Source organism: Ictidomys tridecemlineatus, chromosome 13 (assembly GCF_052094955.1).
Source record: "Ictidomys tridecemlineatus isolate mIctTri1 chromosome 13, mIctTri1.hap1, whole genome shotgun sequence".
Taxonomy (NCBI): domain Eukaryota; kingdom Metazoa; phylum Chordata; class Mammalia; order Rodentia; family Sciuridae; genus Ictidomys; species Ictidomys tridecemlineatus.
The window spans coordinates 52,949,896-52,974,639 of NC_135489.1; the positions used below are offsets into that span (position 1 = coordinate 52,949,896).

At 38.1% G+C, this 24,744-nt stretch overlaps 2 protein-coding genes across 2 annotated transcripts in view; both read right to left on the bottom strand.

Annotated features, from left to right (window-relative positions):
• Akain1 (A-kinase anchor inhibitor 1) overlaps positions 1-8,690 on the bottom strand; it is a 50,508-nt gene extending 41,818 nt beyond the window's left edge. Inside the window, exon 1 of the mRNA XM_021720139.3 lies at positions 8,319-8,690. Within this exon, the coding sequence (XP_021575814.2) occupies positions 8,319-8,610 (292 nt within the window). The 5' untranslated portion in view covers positions 8,611-8,690. The remainder of the gene's footprint in view (positions 1-8,318) is intronic.
• Positions 1-24,744, bottom strand: part of Zbtb14 (zinc finger and BTB domain containing 14) — a 123,414-nt gene that overhangs the window by 39,815 nt on the left and 58,855 nt on the right. The gene's annotated exons all lie outside the window — the stretch shown is intronic.

Consider the following 24,744-nt stretch of genomic DNA (forward strand, 5'->3'; position numbering starts at 1 on the left):
ATAAAAAATACTTTTACAATTTATATGGAGCCACAAAAGACCCTGATTAGCCAAAGAAATTCTGCACCAAAAGAACAGGGATCACTATACCTGACTTCCAAACAGTACAAAGCTACAGTAATTAAGACAGCATGATACTGGCATAAAAACAGACACATAGACCAATGGAACAGAATAGAGGTCGCAGAAATATATTTATAGTCAATTAATTTTTGATAAGACACCCAGATCATACATTGGAGAAAGAGTAGTCTCCTCAAAAAATGATCTGAGAAAATTGTATATCTGTATGCAGAAAAATGAATCTAGACCCTACCTATCACTGCATACAAAAATAAACTCAAAATGAATTAAAAACTTAAATATAAGACTCAAAACCATAAAACTGTGAAAGAAAACATAGGGAAAAGACTTCAGGACATTGATCTAGGCAAAAAAAATTTCTGTATATGATCCCAAAAGTATTCACAGAAAAACAAAACTTGACAGATAAGATTATACCAAAATAAAATGATTCTGCACAACATAATAAACAAACAACAGAATGAAGAGACAATCTACAGAAATATTTGGAAGCTATTTATGTGATCAAAAATTAATATCCAGAATATATAAGGAAATTTAAAAACTCAATAATCCAAAACAAATACTCCAAATAAAAAATGGGCAAATGATCTGATTAGACATTTCTCAAAAGAACAAACACAAATAGCCAACAAATAAGTGGAGAAAAATGTGTGATATCATTAGCCATCAGGGAAATGAAAATGAAAACCAATAAGATATCATCTCATTTTAGTTAAAATGGTTATTATCAAGGGACTGTGGAGGCCCTGGGTTTGATCCCCAACACAACACACACACAAACACACCCAAAAATGACTATTATCAAAAGGCAAAAAATACAAATGCTGCCATAGATAATGTAGAAAAGCAAACTCTGATACACTGTTGGGAATAATATGAATTAATGCAGCCATTACGGACTATGGTATAGAGGTTCCCCAGAAAATGAAAAGCAAATTTATCACATCTGGGTGTATATCCAAAGGACATGAAATCAGCATATCAAAGAGATTCCTACCCTCACATTTATTGCAGGATTATTCACACTAGCTAAGATATGGACTCAATCTAGATGCCCTTTAAAGAATGAATAGAAGAAAATGTGGCAAAAATATACAACGGAATACTATTCAGCCATAAAAAGAATGAAATCCTTGGAATTAGGACAAATTATATTCCATGCTTGTTTAATTATGTCAAAATGAACTTTAATATTATGTATAACTAAAACAAACTAATAAAAAAGAATAAACTCCTATCCTCAGAAAAAGTGGAAATTAGAGGACATTATGTTAAGTGAAATATGCTGGACACAGAAAGATACAACGTGTTTCTCTCTGATATGTGGAAGCTAAAAAAAGTCAAACTGAATATAGAATTGTGCAGGCTTGGAAGGTGGAGAGGGAGGCAGATAGAGGGAAGTTGGCTAATGAGTACCAAAACACAATTAGACAGATGCATTAAGTTTCAGTGTTCCACAGTAAAGGGGTAATTATGGTCCATAATAACCTTTTACACATTTTGTGGAAAAATTAGAAGAGAGGTACTCAAAGTCTCCAAACACAAGAAAATAATGAAAAGGAAATGTTAACTATCCTGATTTAATCAGTACATCTATATTCATGTGTTAAAAATGTCACACTATAGCCCATAGATAAGTAAAATTATTAAAAAACAAAATTTTAATTGTTAATAAAAATTTTTACATCAACCAGATATGAATCACAGATCTAAGTGTAAAATTATAAAGTTTTGAGAAGAAAACATATGAGAAAAAAATTGTTGGCACCTGAGATTAAACAAAACTTCTTAGATCATGGAAAGTAAAAAAAAAAATGATAGACTATTGAAAGTAAAAACTTTTACTCTGATAAAAGGTAGTGTTAAAACATGAAAAGTCTAGCAACAAAATGGGAAAAAATATTTGCAAATCATATGTCTCAAAACTTGACCTTATGAAAATAAACATTCTCCCAGAAAATAGAAGTTCTGAACAGATCATGCATCAAAGAAATTATACATATGGCAAATAGACTCCTGAGAATAAAGGTCCACAATCATTTGTTATTAGGGAAATGCAAATTAAAACCACAGGGAATACCATTTCACACCTATTAGAATGACAAAGTTTCAGGACAGGGAGAACTCTTATAAATTGGTGGAGGTAAAAATGGTACAACTTTCTAGAGAGCAGCTAAGTTAGCAATTATTATGAAACCCAGCAGTCCCAAGTCTAGGGTATTCTCCATAGACAAATGAAGTCTGTGTTTACATGCAAATTTATAGGAATATATCACTCAACGAAAACTGGAAACAACCTAAATGGCGTTGGGTATATATATACACAATGGCATACTACTCAACAACAAAAAGCAGAGAACTTTTGATCCATGTAACACATTATACTGAGTGAAATAAACCAGTCTCCAAAGATCACACACTATGTGTCACGTTCTGATTGGTTACACCCCCTCCCCACAAATTCATGTGTTCAAACTCCTAAAATGATGGTATTAAGAGATGTGGCCAGTGGGAGATGATGACATCACTAAGCAGAGCTTTCATGTAAAGGATTAATGCCCTTATAAAAGAAGTTTATGAAAGATCCCTCACCCTTCTGCCATATGAATCTACAATGAGAGATGGCTGTCTATGAGGAAGCAGATTTTTCACAAACAGTGAATCTGTTAGCCCCTTGGTCTGTCTTGGACTTCCTAGCCTCCAGAACTGTAAGCCATAAAGTTCTCTTATTTGTAAACCATCCAGTTTATGGTATTTTGTTGTAGCAGCTCCAATGGAGTAAGATCCTGTTTCCACTCATATGACATTTGTGTGTGTATGTGTGTGTGTGTGTCTCTGTGTGTGTGTGTAGGATTGAACTCAGGGATACTGTACCACTGAGCTACATTCCCAGCCCTTTTTTATTTTGAGACAGGATCTCACTAAGTTGCCCAGGTTGGTCTCAAACTTGCCATCCTCTTGCCTCTGCCTCCTGAGTAGCTGAGATATAAGCATGCATCACCATGCCCAGCCTGGAAAAGCAACTCTTTAGGAACAGAAAACCAGTCAGTGCTTACCAGGGGTTAGGGATTAGGAGATGGATTTGATGACAACATATAACGTGAAAAAAAATAATTTAGTGCAATGAAATTTGCTCTGTGATCCTTACATAAATCTATAATACATGTATTAAAATTAATAGACCTATGGGCCAAAAAGATCAATTCTACTGTATATAAAATTCTTTTAGTAATAAATTAATAAGTTTTTTAAAAGCTAGGCTTTTAAAAAGCAGAAGAGGATTTATTGAGTTGGCAGACTATAAACCCAGCAAAGACATTCTACTATATAATTTATTCATCAATCTCTCAGGAAACCTTGCAATAAATACTTTCTTAATATCTTTGATAGCTTTCTCTAGAAATATTTGTGCTAAGTACCCTTCACACTAAGTTTAGATGTTAGGGTTTGCCTAATTACTTATGATTACAGCAATTATAATTATACCCTCATGAAATTCTTCTCATCATACCTTGCCTAATTTATATACAAAAAAAATTAACTTTTTTGCTGACAAAGCATTTGACTTGAAGTAAATCCAAAGCAAGTAATATATATATATATATATATATATATATATATATATATATATATATAGAGAGAGAGAGAGAGAGAGAGAGAGAGAGAGAGAGAGAGACAGAGAGAGAGAGAGAGACAGAGAGACAGAGAGAGAGAGAGAGAGACAGACAGACAGACAGACAGAGAGAGAGAAGAACACTTGTCCACAGAAAAGTGCATTAATCCCTGAAATATATGCTAATCGTTGGGGGAAATGGGGAACTGCCCAGAGATAAAGCAACCTCTGTCCTCACTTTTCATTTCATTCTCTATTCTTAATTAGCCCTTCCTCCAAGCATGAGTTACTGATCTGATTGTTCAGAGTCTAGAATTCTTTGGGAGAAACTGTGGCACTAAAAAGACATTTGTAATTGTGAGCATATCTGCTTTCTCCTCCTGGAATTAGGCCAAGAAACACTCTGGCTTCTCTTGTGTACTTTGTCAACTTTAATATCAACAGTGAGTGGTCTTTCTTCCTTTTTACCACTTACCTATAAATAGAAAAGAATGTTTTGCTACGCCCACTCCATAAATAAAAGCAAGAGCACCACATAAGAAGGCCAGTCCTCTCCTCTCCGTGGTTTTTATTTCTCCCTAAATGGAAACTTTTGTTATGATCACTGTTATGATTTGGATGTGAGGTGTCCTCCCCGCAAAGCTCATGTGTAAGACAACGCAAGAAGGTTTAGATCTAAAATGCTTGAGTTCTGAGAGCCTTCACCCTATCAGTAAATTAAACTCCTGGTAGAGATTAAATGAAGTGGTTACTATAGGCAGGTAAGGTATGGATGGAGGACGTGGGTCATTGGGGATGTGTCTTTGAAGTATATATTTTGCCATGTTGAGGAGAGCTATCTCTCTCTCTTTCTACTGCAAATGACATAATTTCATTTTTATGACTGAATAAAACTCCACTGTGTATATAGACAATATTTTCTTTATGCAATCATGGCTGCTTTCTTCCACCACACTCTTCCCTCATAATGTTCTTGTCTTACCTAGAGCCCTGAGAAATGGAGCTGGCTCTCTCTGGACCAAAACCATGATCCCCCAAATAAACTTATGCTCCTAAAATTGTTCTTGTCATGTCTTTTGGTCACAGTCCTGAGAAAGCTGAGCAAAACAATCACACACTAAGTAAACTGGGACAACTTAGTATTATAAATGGAAGCAAAAATATTTCTCTGTATTGGTTGTACTGCCCTTCTTTTAACCCTAATGACATAAATGTAAATTTTCTCATATTGCTCTAGAAATATTTTACCATCAGTTTTGGGAAATGGCAGGTGGAAGAATAAAGAGATTTAGAAAAAGAAAGCAGGCCTCATTTTAGCCTTTGGCCTAAGCCATCTGCTCCAACTTAGGTTAACCTCTATTTTTTGAGGTACTTACAGAGAAATTAACCGTGCTTTATTCCTCATTTAACTGTGATTAATTTTGTATAGATCTCTTAGAGGGAAGAAGTAATAAGTGATAGGCTTCAGGTATCTAAATCCTTTTAAAAAGTAACAGTTAGGGATCCTTAACTTTAAAGAGTTTAAAAATTAGTGTGCACAAAATTAAAATCCTTCTAAAATACAATGCCTACTAATGATGTAAGAAAGAGGAAACGTATAGAATTGACTTGTCTGCCCTACATAAACTAGAAACCATTCAAAGATCCTGCTCAACTTAAGCTCCATTCCTTAAGTCCTTAGACTAACTGAAACTCGAGACTGTAAATATATTTTAGAACATATGTTAAGCATGAACTTCAACTAGGGTAACATAGAGTCCCATTTGAATTCTCCCTTGTTTCCTTGCATTTCTGAAATGAAGCTTGCTATATGAATCTTCATCGCTGTTCACCTTTGCCTTTAAGACAAGCATAGAAAACCATTCAAAAACAGACCATTTAGCTGAGGCAAGGCCAGAATTATACCTCAGGGTTCTTGCTTACTTTTGCCAAAATCCCAAAATCTACAATGTGTTTTGAAAAAGACAGTACCCACTCACCCAATTTTATAAATAGCTCATTGCTAATTTTATTGCTAAATTTATCCTTTTATTAATTTTGGAATGATTTTAGCACATGGTCTCTTTTTTCCCTTCCTGAATGTTAGGTTAGCTTGGAGCAAAGCTGTGGGAGAGTATTACCCTGAACCAGTACAGAACATCTGGATTCCAAGATTATAGAGATTTAGAAGAATGATATGCTAGAAGTGAGAGAATAGTGCCGAAAATCTGTCAGACTTCAAAAGCAACTCATTGTTCTCATTTTCCTTTGGAATTATGTCACTATATAAGTTAGAATATGAGCTGTTAGTAGGAATGTAAAATAGCATAATATTTTAGCACTCTGTTCTTATTGCCCCAAAATGCAATAGAGGTTCCAAGGAAACCTCAGAATTGAAGAAATGTTTCAAAAATTGTTAACAGGTGTCTTTTGCAGATTTCTGTGCCTATCCTATATAAGTTGATTAATGCCTTTGGGGGGGGGTAATAGGGGATTGAACCTAGAGGTGCTTAACCACTGAGCCACATCCCAAGCTCTTTTCTATATATTATTTAGAGCAGGGTCTTGCTAAGTTGCTGACGGGCTGGCTAAATTGCTGAGACTGGCTTTGAACTCACAATCCTCCTGCCTCCACCTGCTGGGATTACAGACATATGCCACCACACCCAGCAATTAATGCCATTTTTGATAGGAATCAGTTCTACTTTTCCCCTACACCAACAAACAATAATACTAAACTTAAAAGTAAAATAGAAAAGTAAAGCGCTGTCCCAATTACTGCTTGAATCAAGTTGGCCCTCTCCAAATATTCCTCACTTTTCATTACATTATCCTTTACCCATGATCATGCTTATAAAAAAAAATGCCCCACACTACCTCCTATTTCAGAAGTGGAAGGATCTGATTTGCCTTTGGCTACATCCTAGCTGAACCAAAAAGCATCCATTCCTGTAGTCAAGGAAGCTAGTACAACACCATGTCAAGTGGAAAGGCTCTGAGGTATGGAGGAAAGAGACCCAACCTTAGGTCAGACAATTCCATCCCTGCCTGGCAGGACTATCCTTAGTGGTGATAAATAGGGATGGTATTCCTTACCTCACAGGGTGATGGGAAGATCAAATAAGAACAGGAAAGTGTTGAATGGTTTATAAATGTAACAAAGAGATGCTGTTCTCCAACTTCACTGATCCTGGGTTGATTGAATGTCCTTTACTGTCCAGAATAATTTCTTCTCTTGAGTTATCTAGTTTGGGCAGGAGAGGGACTCCTGGGAAATTCCCTAAGACATTCTATTAAAAATCATGACCTGCCTTACGGCTCAGAAATGACAGAAACTTCAACCTGCTTCCTCAGCTAGCATCCTGAAGAGAAGTGGGAAAATAACTTCCTCTTCTCAAATTTTGCTAATTGAATTTTTTTTTAAACAGTCTCAATTCTTTCCTTCTATTTTTTTTAAATTTTTTCTTAGTTGTAGTTGGACACAGTACCTTTATTTTATTTATTTATTTTTATGTGATGCTGAGGATTGAACCCAGTGCCTTGCACGTGATGTGCTAGGCGAGCGCTCTACCACTGAGCCACAACCCCAACCCCTCAAGTCTTTCCTTTTAAAAATACATTATGTTTTTCCTCCTCGGCTATCTGTAGCCCATGACCACAGCAAATGCAAGCCAACCTTCCGAGGTAATGACCATAACAAAGCTAGAGTTTAGCTCGCCTACTCCTCCCCACTCCCTGTTTCCCACCGCAGAAGTTGATGAAAATAGAGCCTAAATCGCGAGATCGAGAGCCAAAAGGAGCGACGGAGAGAACTTTTTTATCTACCAGAGTGGAACGTTAAAAATGACCAGGCTTTCCGCTCTGCTCCCCAAGAGCCCCACCTCACCGACGCACACGTACCCAGGTCCTTGCCCCAGTGGCGTGCACCCCCAAACACACGCGCACATACGAGGGTAAGTCTGCCAACCGCAGGCAAATCTGACTCTTCGCCAACTTGTAACCCCAGACAGCAGCACTGGGACCAAGCTCCTCCATCACCTGCTCCAAAAGACACCCGCAATCGCCAAGGGCGTCGCAGGAGCAGCCTTTTGTGCTGCAGCCTCGGGCTGGAGTTTTCACCCTTTAATAGAGTGTCGCTTTTCTGCCCTTCGTCTCACTCTCCCAGACTTCTTCGCCTGCCTGGCCTCATTCTCCTCAGAAGGCCTGGAGGAACCGGGTCACTTTGCCACTTCTGTGGAGGGAGCTGAAGTAGCGAAGGAAACTCCCACCGAAGTAGCTGGAAGCCCACTACCCTGCTCCACCTCTCTCACTCCTGCGGTAGGTGCAGGTGCCGATGCTGCTGACGAAGGTCCCAGTTCTCAAGGTGCCTGCGCTCAGATTGGGGTATGGAAGAGCCAGGCGTGAAGCAGAGCGGCGGGACGATGGCCAGGGAGGGCTGGAGGTTGTTAGAGGACAGATGGGGCGGGACCCAGGAGAGAGGCGAAGGCTACACGCGAAGGTATCGAGCCCCTCGTGCACTAACGGCGACTCCAAAGGCGCCGATGGGTCCTAAAGTCAAGGCCTTTTCTTCTTATCCTCCTCCCCTTTCTACCCCGCTCCCCGCCTGCACACCTGGGGAAAAAGCAAGGTGCGAATGTACCTGGGGCGAACACCATGATTTCCTTCTCGGCTTCTGGGTTAAGAGAGAAAAACAGGCAGAAAGAGGATAGGAGGAAGGCCAGGAATTGGCAGGATCGGGTGCAGGTGGACGCGCAGGGCGCCGGCGGGCTGCAGGCGGGACGGTCAGCACCTCGGACAGCTCCCCGCCGCGCGATCCCGGGCCGCAGCTCCAGCCGCCGCGGCGCGCTCTGCCTCCACAATGCACTGCTGCGCCCGCGGCCACAGCGGCGGCGGAAGGAGGAGACCGAGTCCCCGCTCAGTTCATCCCTCATTCCTGTGTCAGCCCAGCCTAAGTCGCTGCTTAGGAGCAGAGCACTTCTACCGCTTTCATGGGAAGAGGAAGGACGGAAGGAGAAGAGAGAAAGGTAATTGCCCGGCTTCCCGGCAGGGGAACAACTAATTGCTTCTAATTACCTGCTGTCACTCGCCCCGGTGGATGCTGGACTGACATTTAAGATGGGCTTGTCCTTTTTGTTTGTTTAAACTCCATGAGCTTTACTCAAGAGACCGACTCCAAGTTCTCAGACTTGGGCCAGCTCTGAACTGAGGGGTGGAGTCAAGTTAAACCTCAGTCCTTGAAGTCCTTGATTTATCTCCCACAGGAGTCCTTTGCTAGCTTTAAGGAGAGAGCCTGAGAAAGAGAGAATGACTATGGAGAGCTCGAGGAGAACACCGCTAACAGGCCCTGCTCCCAGATGGCAAATCTGGCTAGGACATCTCCTGATCTTGAAGGTCACTTCAGGGAAAGCAGGGTGGGCCAGGGGAGAGGAAAAAGTCCTCCATCAAACCCACACCCTGTACAAGGATGAGCCAAAGGAGTCCCCTTCAAGTGTGCAAACATCCCAGAAACCAACTAAGAAGCATCAGTATTTCTCCTGCACTCACTCAACTGAAAATTGTTCCCTTTCCATACCCAGTTCTACCCTAAAGACACAGGGTCGTGCCCCACGCTCACTTCATGCTCCTAAGGCATTGCTCATTTGAAGATGTCTATTCTCCAAGTAATGCTTGTGCGGCATGTACAGCCCACATTATATGTCACCCAGCTTGCAACAGGTCCGTGCAGTTTACAACCCCAGAGTTATGACCACACAAGATCCTCCTGCACACTTTGGGTCCCCCCCTCCTCTACTTTTGTAGCTGAATAGGTATCCAGGAAAAAAAAAATTGTTCAGGATCATCCCCAATGCTCTGTGGGATTTCTTCACTTGCACCTCTCACTGTAAAATATAGTTATTCTGAAAATACAGCATTTCTTAATAATTTGATAGGAAGCCATAAGTTCTACACTCTTTTGGCAAATATGCAGCATTCAAATAGCCTTGTTGGCACTGGTTTTGTTCAAAGCCATCTGATAGATTAAAAATGCAAATAGTTTTACAGCTCTTGAACTAGAGTTTGTGTGGAGGCATATGGGCAGCCTCAACAGAACACAATCAGTACTGCTTTTAGCACCTGGCCCAGTACAAACTTGAACAGATGGAGCATGCTTCAGCAGCAAGATGCAAGTCAGTTGATGGGCAGGATAAAGTATGTGTGTAAAGGATGCAATCCTCTTAAAATCTCCAAGTTATACCAAAAGCCAAGGACCAACAATGTTTTACCACTTCTTTGCTTCATCACCAGCAAAATGTGAAACAGTAATTTAAATAATCCTTGAATGAAAGACCTGTTAGGATTTTTTTCCTTTTCTCTTTCCCCCCCCCCAATCCCACCCATTTTTTACTTTTTTTCAAGCTTGAGTCTTGCTATGTTGCTCAGGCTGGACTTGAACTTGAGTTCCTCCCACTTCAGCCTTCAGGGTATCTGGATTACGGGTGTGTGCCATTGCACTCAGCTGACCTATTTCTTTGAACATGCTCAAAAGGGCTCTTTTTACAAACCTTATTTTTAAATGGGCTTTATTTTATTCGTGCATAAATAGTTAACCACAATTAAGTTCTAGGAAAAGCAATATAGCACACGAAAAGGTAAAAAGACTTGGGAATCAGTCAGACCCAATGTTATGGTTTGGATGTGAGGTGTCCCTCAAAATCTCCTGTGTTAATTCAGGAATGCTCAGAGCTGAAGTGATTGGATTGTGGTAGCTATAACTTAACAAGGCCATCCTAGTTTGAATGACGGGGCAGTAACAATAGGTAACTGGAACAGGCCAGAGCAGGTGTGTTATTGAGTATTTACCCTGGAGGGGTACATATCCTTACTGTCCCTTCCCACACTCTCTCTTCTTCCTGACCTTGCCAAGAATTCCACTAGTTTTTTATCTTGGGCCCAGAGAAATGGAGTCAGCCATTATAGACTGAGACCTCTAAAACCATGAGCCTCAAATAAACTTTTCCTCCTCTAAGTTGTTCTTGTGAGGTATTTTTGTCACAGCAATGCAAAAGCTGACTAAAACACCCAGACCCAGGTACAACATCTTCACCATTTATTTTTCTTTTCTTTTTTTTATTGGTTGTTCACAACATTACAAAGCTCTTGACATATCATATTTCATACATTAGATTGAAGTGGGTTATGAACTCCCAATTTTACCCCAAATGCAGATTGCAGAATCACGTCGGTTACACATACACAATTTTACATAATGCCCTATTAGTAATTGTTGTATTCTGCTACCTTTCCTATCCCCTACTATCCCCCCCTCCCCTTTCCACCATTTATTAGATTCATGAACTTGGATAGTTAGTTATAGGATAGTTACCTGTCCTGTCTCACCTGCAATATGAGTACCAAGGTATCTTGAAGATTTGTTGTGAGGATTAGCTGTGATATAGATTAACGAATTAATTCAGAAAGAGCATGGCCTCAATTAAATTCATTTCAGGAAACCACTGACACCTGGGGGAAGGGGGTGACACACTTTGGAAAAGCAAACAAGTTAGATCATTGTTTCTGAGACATTAATGTGGATGTGAAACTCATGGGGATCTTGATGTACAGACTGTGATTCAGTATATGAGGGTAGGTCCTGAGATTCCGCATTTCTAACCCCCTTCCAGGCGATGCTGGGTCACATACTAGCCTTTGGATAATAAGGTGTTCTTCCATGTATTAGCATTTTTAAAAGAAAGTACTTATGTCTATCTCTCCAAATCTGAGGATATCTTTTTAAGTGTTAAACAAAGAAGGAACTGAGATGGATTCCAATAGACTGCCAAGCTAGACAATGGCCAAGATGGTAGTAGGAGAAAAGAATGGTTGAGAATGGTCCCAGAACTCCTGTGGCTATTTGGTCAGCCTGCTGTGGCAAGGGGAGGTAATTTGATATAATAGAAACCAGTGCAACAGACCAAGGACAAAAGAGAAAAATCTCTGCTTAATGCCTTTTCAGGTCTTCCCTGCCCTTTATCCTATTATGTCTTAATTTTGACTACTCCAACACTACTGCTACCTAGCCAGAGTACAGCATAATCCCTATCCAATATTTGCTTGTATATATTTTAGTCAGAGCAATTATATTTATTCCCCTCCCCCCAAAACATCAAGTTACTTCAGAGATATTTTTTATTTATTTTAGTTATTTCACCAGTAAAATTTGCATTCAACATATCTCTGATGTGTACTACTACTAGAGTTATTCTCTAGGTTTTACTTAAATATCTTAATAAATTTTAATGTCTTTCCATCTTAACATTATCAATTTATTAATAGAATGCCTGATAGGAAAATAGAAGTTTCCTTTTATTTTACCATGATAAGAGCAAGATGCTTTGATGGATCTCTATCCAGTCTTACCCTATAATTGGGATTCAAATTCTCAATATAATTTCTCTGTCTCTGTTTAAACAACTATATTCAAGATGCTCACTCTCTGGTCAAACAGCCCATTGCATTTGAAGATAGGCATCTATCAGTGAGGCAGCTACCCTATTCTGAAATTTAACACAGTTTTTCATGAATAATGATAGGAAGCAAGATGATACACAAGTTGTAATAGATGTCCCTATTTTCTTACCCTGGTGCTGAGCTTACAAATTGGGGCACTTCTTCTCCTTTGGGATACTTGACAAGTTGCTGCATGAATTATAAGGCACAGGGAGGAAATGGTCACCTAATAGAACCAATAATTTCACTCAGGGATTTGGGAGAATTTTTATACAAAAATGAACATATATACATTAAGAAGTAGAATGCAAAATTCATGTGACATATACACATTAGAGATTTCAAAGAATTCACTATAACTATCTTAGTACTATAACTTTCTAACTTCATTTATCCTCTTCCATTCCCTGTAACCATCATTTATTCTACTTTGTCTTTAGAACATTAACAAATAGAAAAATTTGAAAACCATTCTGAAACATTCCCATTGCCCCAATTATTTACAGTGCACCCTGGTTCTGAACCTGGACTGTGATTCTTCCCACTCTACACTCATCAAATACATTTTATAATAATTTTAGCATCTCAGGGGATAGTTGAAATGGTTGAAAAGAGGCATTTTTTAATTACAAAGAATTAAAACATAATTGTTTAATGTCTTGGCTTGAAGGTTTTGAATAATTACAGAAATAAAATGCAGGGAAATAATTCTTCCTCTTCTAAAAATTGCTTGAGAGTTGGACCTATGGAAGGGCATACAGGTGAAGTAAAACAAAATTTAAAAAAAGGAGTGAGAGGATATGGTCTCTCTAGAGACCTGGAAATAGAAAAGTTGAATAAGGAGTAAGAAATTGAAAAGCTAATTTTTGTGCTATCCAATCTGTAACGACATAAAGAGAGTGAGGTAAAAATGCATATGCAGAGGGAAATCTTATTGATGAAAAACAAAAATGAGGTAGAAGATGAAATAAAAGAAAAGGGGAAATTTAAATAGTGACTGTGCTATGTTAAAAGAAGAAATAGGAAATATTAAAGAATTTTGCAGGCTTGAAGAGTACAAGGCAATGTCTCTGTAGGTTTGCATTTTATGAGCAGTTTATGAGCCCTGCAGGATGCTTTAAAAGCGAGTATGAAATAGCCATATTTTCTGAAAGGAAAACATCAGCAAAACATTCTTATTGGAAAAAGTACACTCTAACAGTTAAAATGTTATATTGTGTTTATAGAAAATGAATATTTTCCCAAAAAAAATTTCAACTTGGAAGATATTCTTCCCTCCCAAAGAGCTATTATCTATGTTCATTTTTGTAGAAAAGGTTCTCCCAAGTTGCCAAATAAAATTATTGTTTCTACTAGATAACAGGGGATAGAAAACCAATTGAGGATAATATTCAAATTCAAACCCATGGTTAGTTTGTAAAGGGTATCATGAAACATTCAACTCAATGTTCAACTTGTCTTCAAAGTCATGAAGAGACATTATGAAACTTTATCAAATTTATCAAATTCTGAATGTGGAAGTCTATCTGTTTACAGATAGGTTCCACACTAAGACAATGTCAGAGGAATAATGGGGACAAATCTAGGAAGAAAAAAAGTGAAAGGAAATCAGTGGAGGTTTAGAAGTAAAACAGACATGAAAAGGGAGACAGGGAAAGAATGAAAGGGAAAGACTTATACACTTAGAATTTGTCAAATAAAATTTCATAATGTCTCTTCATAATTTTGAAGATGATTCAAATGTTGAGTTGAATGTTTCATGATGCTCTTTAAAAACTAAACACGTTTTTAAGGCAGGACATAGAAAAAAAGGAGGAAGAACATGTGCAAGGAAGAAAAAGACAAAAGACAGAAAAAATGGCACATTAAGATACTCTGAAAAGATTTTTAAGAACACAGAAGGAGAAAGAGAAAAGAATAGAATGACTAACTTGTTTTAAATGTATGACAGAATGAAAGCCTAAATAGTCCAAACTGAGAAATATAAATGCTCTTCTCATTTCCTTGGGCTGCATGTTTGAGAATAAATTTAATCACTAACTTAGAAAATGCCTATTAATTTTTTAAAGCAATTGTTCATTGTTCTTCATGTCTATTCAGTGGCTCAGTTCAGAATTTGGAGAGGCAGTACCCTGCCTTTGTAATATCAAAGTTATTACAGAAGGATTGTTCTTTAGACTATGGTAGCTAAGAACAATAGTAACTCCTTGATTACTCTTTAGCTTATGTAAAACTCTGCATGTAACTCAGAGGCACATATACACATTTATCTGTTCATAACTCTTGCAAAACAATAAGCCAAAAACCCAACTAAAATTTGCCAAAATATTTAAACAAATATTTCACAGAATTATTATAATATTCATGGCCTAATAAGCACATAAAACTTCTCATTGGCAATCAGAGAAATACAAATTGAAACCAAAATGAAAACCAAATTGAAACCAGTTACACACATGTCCAGTAGAATGGCAAAAATTATAAAGACTAACAATGCTAGTATTGATGAGAAGCTCAGCAATTGCAACACTCATTTTGCTGGTGTGAATGTTAAACATCACGATCACTTTTAAAAACAGTTGTTGGTGTAGTTTCTTACACCATTAAATAAACACTTACCATACATTTATCAGTTCTACTCCTAAGTGGTTACCCAAAAGCAATGAAAACCTGTTTCTACACAAACTCTTACACATCAATGGTGACAGTAGCTTTATTTGTCATATAGCCAAAAAGTGAAAACAACCTGAACATCCACAAACTTGTGCATTGTTACACGTATTATAGTATATACATGCAATTGCAATACAGACAGATATCAAAAGCATGTTGAGCAAAAGAAGCCAGACACAACAGAGTGCATACCGTATGATTCAATTAATACAAAATTCTAGAAAAGGCTAAACTAAGCAGTAATTGGCAGAAAACCCGTCAGTAGTTGCCTAAGGCTTGGGGAATTTGGGGAAGTAGATTGGGATTGATTGGAAAGGGAACACAAAGTAAATTTTTGGAATGAGGAGTACGTTCTACATCTTGACTGTATTAGTGGTTATATTGATGTATATATGTCAACATTCATAGAACTGTATACTTACAATAAATGCATTTTACTTTATATAAATTACACTGCTTTGAAGTTGATCTTAAAATCAGTTTACAATAATCTAATATTTCAAATAAATGTAAATATGTGTGATAATATTCTAGAATTGGAATATTTTGCGACTTAGAATTAATTATCAATGTATACTCACTCAATTTTTCCTAATTTTTAAAATTATGTTTTAATCTGACATTCCTGTTCAACACTTGAGTTATTGTAGTTAGCCAATATTAATGACTAAAGAATGAGTAAACAGATACAAAATGTTGCAATTTATTTTAAAAATAACCATTCCCCTTTCCTTCCTTCATTTATTCAACAGCTACATATCAATCTGCCAGCAGAGACCCAGCAGAGACCCCCAATATTGATCTATAGACATGTCAGGTAGCAAGGTTGCTTGAAATCAAGGGTATAGATGAGAACGTCACTAAACCAATGGGCCCCAATTGGGAAGGAAAGAAAATTAAGGCAGGAGGAATTCTCAGAGGAGGAAAATAAGGGATCTTTCTGGACCAGAGTCCTAAAGTTCAAAGTCTTCTTTAGGAGAACAAAGAGTAAGAAACTAGCAGGACAGGAGGCGGGACTTGTGAGTTTAACGTTTCAGATGTGGCACCATTTTGGATGACAATAAGATCTTGAGAGTGGCCTTGTAATTGACTGCTAAACAATCAGCAGAGAGGAAGTGTAAAACTTCTGAAGGTACGTTTTTGGTCTGAGTCATTCTGGATGGTAGGTGGGCACCAGAGGAGTGTTCAGAGAACCTCTGAGCACCCTCTTTTTGGGGGGAGGGGGCTAGATAGAAATACTGAGGTGTTGCCTGATAGATGTAAAGAGAAAAAAAGTCAAAAGTTTTGTGAATAAGCTAGTAATTCTTAAGCATGATACCATTAGGAAATTGAAATTCATGGTTGTCACAGTGGGTAATTCCCTTTTACCTTGCCATATGCAACAATAGACATGTAAACATTTTGGCTAAATTTTGCTATTTTAGAAAGAGACCTCTGTTCAGAAAATAAGTAATCAGATTCTTGGCTTTCAAATTTTAAAATAAGCACTTAAAATGCAGAATAGATACCAAAGTCTTGAAAGCCAAGGCTTTCAATAATTGCCAGCAGGAGGAATTTTGGGTTTTTTTTTTTTTGTGTGTGTGTGTGTGTGTGTGTGTCCTAGCCTGATTGATGAACAGCTTTAGGGTGCAAAAAAGCATACCAGATTTTCCACCCAAAGAAAAATTTTTGCATTTGGAGGTAAGAATTCTTTTTTACATGGATGGATATGAAACTAAAGGTTAAGGGGGGGGGAGGGCTCCAAAAAAGGAAACTGTGTCTCATGGTTGATATCCAGTAAAGGAGAGGTGGGACCTGGAAGGGGAAATGACTGAAGGACAGATGAATTTGTAGTAATCCCAAGACCTTCATCTGACTTCTATCCAGCTATTTATCTATTTATCTATGTATCTATCCATTCCATCTCTGGAAGACCTCTGGCTTCCTGAAAACTTCCTGACTATAGTGATAAAAATCAATATCAAAGTAAGTTTTCTGGGCAGATGAACTTTGGTCCATCTCCAAGGTTCTCCCCAATCGAGTGTAGAGCAAGAAGAGAATGCTCCCAGCCATGGAAGAACTTGGACATGCAGCCGGTAGGAATCTTGAGATTGGAATAAGGGAAGAAGAACCACAGACCCTGGTAAGATATGGCCATTTAAGATTAAGTTCCATGGGTGAAGAATAAAGTCCCATCTCAGCAGTTTCCAGAAAACAGACCATCTCTGTAAAATAGGTGTTTTGAGTTTAGACACAACCTCTTGGAAAAGGAACTAAGTGGAAATCCTAAACTAGCTATTTACAAAATTTACATCGATGGATATGAATTTCAGTCAGAGGCTTCTGAATTCACTAAGTAATCAATCATTTTGACTAAGTTTGCTTAGAATTTATTGATTTTCTACTCTCAAATGATAAAAAGATTCACTTTATTTAGTTACAGAAATAAAGAAAAAAATTTCCCCAGATATCTGAGGTTGTGTCCTATAAAACATGACTCACCTTGCTTGCTGAATGTCTGCATAATGGTCTTATTTTCTGAAATATATTCCTTGCACCCCACACAGGTGCCTTTTCTCATCTAAGTCAAAGTTTGAATATTAGTCCTTGGAGAGGTTTTTCCTGTACCCTAATTTAATAGGTCCAAAGCTCCTCTACCCTCCACATAGCAGAATGGAGCTGCTCTCCACTCAGAACATGCTCAGGCCTAGCCTGAGGTGCCCATAATACCATAGCTCTCTCCACAGTCACTAAAATTTCATTTCTGACCTAATTTAAATAAAGCTGGTTCCGGTAAGCTCTTTGATCACCAAAACTTTTTTTTCCATTTTAGGTAACAACATAATTTGGCCTCTATCACTCCCTAGCACTTCCTCTTTTCTCCCCATCCACCATCCCCTGGTCCTTTTTCTCTACTGATTTCCCTTTGATTTTCATGAGATCCCCTATATCTTTCCTCCCTTTTTCTCTCTCTAGCTTCCACATATGAAAGAAAGCATATGATCCTTGACCTTTTGAGTTTGACTTATTTCACTTAACTTAGGCTTTCTAGATACCTCCATTCTCTGCAAATGATATTGTTTCATTTTTCTTTATGGCTGAATAAAACTATATTGTGTATAAATACCACATTTTCTTTATTCATTCATCTGGTGATGGACACCTAGGCTGGTTCCATAGTTTGGCTATTGTGAATTGGAGCACCCAAACTTTTGAGACAGAAGTGAATGATTCAGTGGTCAAAGAGGAAATTGTGCATGCCCCTCCCCCACCCTCAGAACCCTGAGTCCTGGGGATTGAGTTTTCTTTCCAGAGGAGCTCTCAGCAGTGGCTAGGCCCTTGACGCAGTGAACTATGTACATAATGGAAGAACTTGGCAGACATTTCATAGCACCCTGGTCTTTGAAGCACAAGATCAGGCTTCAGGAACAGTTTTCAGGACTTCTGGGGAGCCAGTATGTACAGCTCTACTAGTGATTTTTTCTTTCAGAAATAACAAAATGTACAGAGATTGCAAATGGACCAAGGTAGGTCAGGTCCTATACGTTCTGACACATCTATTTTTGGAATTTCTTCATCTTTCAGATTTGTATGAGAAACCCTTACTGTGCACATTTCACTGACACAAAGACACCAGGCACCTTTGTTCCGATTTTTCAACATTAAATCTTTTGATTTTAATCAACAGCTCTGACATAAGACAGACTAAGACCTGGGTGCACCATTACCTAGGAATTTATGCTTAAATTAAGATATTGTGTGATTTCATCTCTGTAGCTTGCCTTTAACTTCAGAAGTTAGGTTGGCATAATCCTTTCAGAGGATAGAGATTTCTATCACATACATGGGATTAGAAAGATGTACAGAGAGGTTCTTTTACTCAAGTTCATACACATAGTATCTGCCTTGAATGGAGTAAAGAAAATGGCTTCTCCACACCACCACCCTTGTACCATTTACTTTTGAAAATCTTCATTTCCATCTTGCTGAGGTTACTCTTCTCCTGGTCATTAGTGGTACCTCTTTCCTCACACAGGACTCGCCACTTAGCCTCACCTGGATTTTCAGGCACTTTGTTTCACCCTCTTCCCTAAATACAAGAGGCTTACAGGACCCCAAATGCACAAAATTACAGCAGACCCACACCAAGATGCATTGTAATGAGAATGACTACCACACAGAATAAAGATAAAACCTAAAAGGCTGTGAGAGAAAAAAAAATCAAGTTACTTATAGGGAGAAACCAATTCAGATCTCAACTGATTTCACAGTCCAGACCCTCAAAACTAGGAGATCCTGGAATAATATATTTCAAGCTCTGAAAGGAAATGAATGCCAACCAAGAATTTGATATCCAGAAAAGTTAAGTTTCAGATTTGAAGATGAAATTAAAACATTCCATGATGAACAAAAATTAAAAGAATTCACAACTAGAAAGCCTACACTACAGAGCATTCTCAACAAAATATTGAGAAAACAGCAAAGGGAGGATCTACAGTAAAGAGACATTCTTCCAAATGAGAAACCAAGAAGATGAAAGGATGGGAAAAAACTTATCACTCATATGGACTGTGTAAACTATCAGGGGTTTCCACTCTCATTTCAGATAAAGTAGACTTCAAACCAAAGTTAATCAGAAGAAACAAAGAAGGAAATTTCATACTTCTTAAGGGAAGAATATATAAGCAGAACATAACAATTATAAGTATTTTTGCCTCAAACAAACCCTTCTCAATTTTAAGAGTCAAATAGATCACAATACAATAATACTGGGTGACTTTAACACACCTCTATCACTACTGGACAGATCTTCCGAACAAAAACTAAATAAGGAGACTATAGAACTAAATAATACAATCAATAATTTAGACTTACAGACACATAGAATATTTCATTCATCAACTAGAAAATATACTTTCTTCTCAGCAGCACATGGATCCTTCTCAAAAATAGACCATTTCTTATGCCACAAATCAACTCTTAGTAAATTCAAAAAAAACAGAGATAACACCCTGCATTTTTTCAGACCAGAATGGAATGAGATTAGAAATCAACAATAAAATAAAAAAGCTACTGTAACAAATGGAGACTAAATAATACACAATTGAATGATGAATAGATAGTAGAAGAAATCAAGTATGAAATTTAAAAAAAAAATCTTAGAGGTAAATGAGATAACTGATCACAATATATCAAAATCTCTGTGACACTGTGAAGGCAGTACTCAGAGGAAATTTTATTTAAATTCAAAGAATAAAAAGTCAACAAATAAATGACCTAACATGACATCCCAAAGCCCAAGAAAAAGAAGAACAAGTCAACACCAAAAGCAGTAGAAGGCAGGAAATAATTAAAATCAGAGCTGAACTTACTGAAATTGAAACAAAAGAAACAACTGAAAAAGTTGACAAAATAAAAAGTTGGTTCTTTAAAAAAGTAAATGAAATAGACAAACCCCTAGCCATGCTAATGAAGAGAAAAAGAGGGAAAACTCTAATTACTAAAGTACAAGATGAAGAAGGAAATATCACAACAGACACATCTGAGATATAGAAGATAATTAGAAATTATTTTCACAATTTATACTCTAATAAAATAGAAAATATCAAAGACATTGACAAATGTTTAGAGATATAAAACCTATCCAATCTGAATGAGGAGGTCATACATGGTTTAAAAATAGATCAATTTCAAGTAATGAAATAGAAAACTCCATCAAAAGGCTACAAACCAAGAAAAGCCCAGGACCAGATGGATTCTTACGAGTTCTACAAGACTTTCAAAGAAGAATTAACACCAATACTCCTCAAAGTATATCATGAAATAGAAAAGGAGGGATCCCTTCCAAACTCATTCTATAGGGCTAAAACCACCCTGATACCAAAACTAAAGACATATAAAGGGAAAAAATCTTCAGATTAATATCCCTGATAAACATAGATGCAAAATTTCTCAATAAAATTCTGGCAAATCACATACAAAAACATATTAAAAAGATAGTGCACCATGATCAAGTGAAATTCATCCCAGGGATGCAGGGTTGCGTCAACATATGGAAATCAATTAACATAATTCATCATATTAATAGACTTAAAAACAATAATCATATGATCATCTCAATAGATGCAGAAAAAGCATTTGACAAAATACAGCACCTCTTCATGTTCAAAACATTAGAAAAACTGGGGCTAGTAGGAACATACCTCAACATTGTAGAAACCCAAGGCCAGCATCATTCTAAAGGGAGAAAAATTGAAAGTATTCCCTCTAAAAGCTGGAAGAAGACAAAGATATCCTCTTTCACCACTCTATTCATCATCATCCTTGAAACTAGCCAGAGCAATTAGACAAAATAAAGAAATTAAAGGGCTACAAATAGGTAAAGAAGAACTCAAACTATCACTATTTGCTGATGACATGATTCTATATTTAGAAGATCCAAAAATTCCACCAGAAAACTTCTAGAACTAATAAATGAATTCAGCAAAGTAACAGGATATAAAAGTCAACACCCATAAATAAAATGGATTCCTATACATCAGCGATGAATCCACTGAAAAAGAAATTAGGAAAACTACTCCATTTGCAATAGCCTCAAGAAAAAAAAATAAAATAAAAAACCTGGGAATTAATCTAACAAAAGAGGTAAAAGGCCTCTACAATGAAAACTACAGAACACTAAAGAAATTGAAGAAAACCTCAGAAGATGGAAAGATCTCCCATGCTTCTGGATAGGCAGAATTAATATTTTCAAAATGGCCATACTACCAAACGCATTATACAGATTTAATGAAATTCCTATTAAAATTCCAATGACATTCTTCATAGAAATAGAAAAAGCAATCATGAAATTTATTTGGAAAAATAAGAGACCCAGAATAGATAAAGCAATCCTTAGCAAGAAAAGTGAAGCAGGAGGCATCACAATACCATACTTTAAACTATCCTACAGAGCTATAGTAATAAAAATGGCATGGAATTGGCACCAAAATAGACTTGTAGACCAATGGTACAGAATAGAGGACACAGATACAAACTCACATAAATATGGTTTTGTCATATTAGACAAAGGTGCCAAAAACATTCACTGGAAAAAAGATAGCCTATTCAACAAACGGTGCTGGAAAACTGGAAGTTAATATGTAGCAAAATGAAATTAAACCTCTATCTCTCACCCTGCATAAAAATCAACTCAAAGTGGATCAAAGAGTTAGGCTCTGTACCTAACAGAAGAAAAAAACGGGCCCAAATCTACACCACATTGGCCTAGGATGTGACTTCCTTAACAAGATTCCTAAAGTGCAAGAAGTAAAATCAAGAATTGTAAATGACATGAATTCAAATTAAAAAGCTTCTTCTCAGCAAAGAAAACAATTAATAATGTGAGGAGAGAGCCTACAGATTGGGAGAAAATCTTTACCACATGCATCTCCAATAAAGCATAAATCTCTAGGATATATAAAAAAAAACTTAACACCAAAGAAACATAAGTACTATGGGGGGAAAAGTAGAGTAAAGGAGTAGGCAGAGCTGCATAGAGGGTTTCAGGTAGTCTGTACGGGAGAGTCAGGGAAAGCTGCATTGAGAAAAGGACATTTGAATTCCAGAATTTCATCTCTTTAGGTCTTTGTTCAAATGAAAACCTAAAGAGATGAAATTCTGGAATTCAAAGAAGCATTTTGGTCTGGAGATATGAACTTGGGAATCAATAGCTATGAGACTGGAGGAGAGCAAATGGGAAGACAGTGGGACAGATAAGAGTCCTATGGGCCAAACTGAAATATTCTGAAACATGTTTAGAAATCAGAAAGATGAGGAGAAATCAGCAAAGGGGACTGAGAAGAAGCAGTCAGCAAAGTGGTTCAACACAGCCCGCCCCTCCTGTGCCCTCCTTATTTCTCCCTGAGGAGGAGTGACTTCGTTGGTTGGTCAATTTGGAAGGGAACCCAAAAGGCATGCTCTCACCTCCTTTCTTGCCTTTAGGGAGCTGTCTTCCTGTTAAAAATCAGTGCTCTGCTCTGCTCTGCTCCCCTGTATGAAATTTTTCCAGGGACAGTGTGAGAAGGTCTTCAATATTCCCTTGTGCCCACCCCTGGTGAGTGAGGCTGCCTCATCCTGGAATTCAGTATTAGGAATCCCCTTTTGACTTCAGCAGCTCTAGGCCATATTCACCAACAGATCCACCAGTTGTCAAGACAAAGATTTAATCTATGTCTTCCGGACTCCTTTGCCTTATCTCCTCAATGGTTCAAAATTCTGGTTAGCAAGAAGGGTCAAGTTCATCAGCCCCCCTTGAACTCCAGAACACTAGAGCAGGAATTCAGACACATGACCCATGAAAACACTTTTGACTCCATGACTTCCATCCCTGACTGTAACCTGTAAACCAAGATGGCGTCAGGATGCCATAGATTCAGAGATTTCAGGAGTGGAAGGAAAATAAGTTCATTTCTTCACAGCATTTCGATAACAAGACTGAAACCCGGAGAGCAAAACCTAATAGTGGCAGAACCAGATCTAGGACTCAGGTCCCTTGACTCCCACATCATCCTGGGAGAACTTTACCTCTCAGGATAACCTCGTCTTTTTCTATGTCACTCATTGCCAAAGGAGAAAAACAAAACAAAACATTATGCTGTCTTCCACAGTGTTTTTCTCCAAAGAGCTCCATCATTTCTTCACATGCATTTGTTGACTCATGAGGTAGCAAAAAAAGAAGAAAGAAAGAAAGCTGTTACTGGCCCACTTAAGAATAATGCCTCCCTTAAATATTTCCCTCAGTGATTTTTACCAGATCAAAGAAAGATGCTTTTATTTCCCATTTCCTAGGTAACTGAAGAAATGTCTGCTGATGATTCATGATGACCAGCCTCAAAAGAGCCCTTAACAGGTTTCTTAGTCAGTCACTTTTCTCACTCTTTGAAACTGCTTTAAGCACAGACACCTTCCTCACTCTCAGATGGTCTTACCTCTTTCTCTGGCCACAGTGCCCTCTCCCTCCCACAGCCAGTCCTAATACAGCTGCAGGTGCCCAGCCTCTCTTCATTCTTTCCATTGTATCAGGAGAAGAAAGCCTCCACGTACCCAAGGCCAGTCCTTCCATCTGCCCTCCCACCTTCTCAGATAAAGTGCCACCATGAGTTAGCTTCTCTCTCCCCAGTGTGCTCAGCTGGCCTCTCTCACCTGAAGTCTTTCCATGGACATTCAGCAAGATCAGAGCCTTCCAAGCAAAAGTTGAAAACAATCTCTAAGTGCCACACCCACTTCTGCCTATAACCATACTCAAGTCCAGATTATATCCTAGGGAGGACCCAAGTATGGAGATAACTTTCTCCTGTATGTAATCCAAACTACTGTCGGTTATCAAAACAACTGACAAAAGACCAGTGAAAGCATGAGATATTTTTATTTGTTCTAATTTCTAATTTGTTAGACATTCTCAACAGCTGCCTATGCCAATGAGATGAGCTGGGTTCAAAGGAGCTGGCTGCAACACTAGACTAAAAAGTGGCGAAGAAATCACGCAACACACAGACATGAGTTTCTCAGGTTGAGGGTGAGACTGCTCTGTGACCTCTAGGGTCCTCTTCTGCACTGGAAGGCAAGAGAGCGTGCACCCGGAATCTCTTTATTTTATAGGGGGGGACACAGGAGCTTAGATGGAATGTTCTTCACCAAATAAGGCAGGGAATAAGGTTTCAAAAGGGGGTTATCCATCTCATTGGGTAATGCCCAAGTCCAGGGCTAAAGCAAGCTTTTTTGCTGGGTGAAGGTGGAGGCCATGTGCTTCACACGGCGTATGGAGTGAGATGCCAGACCAAACACCCCCGTTACTCAATCAAGGCTGAGAGAGGGTGCTCAGCCCATGGGCAGGGCGACCCCCCACAATTCATGACGGTAGAATGCACATTGACACATCCTATATA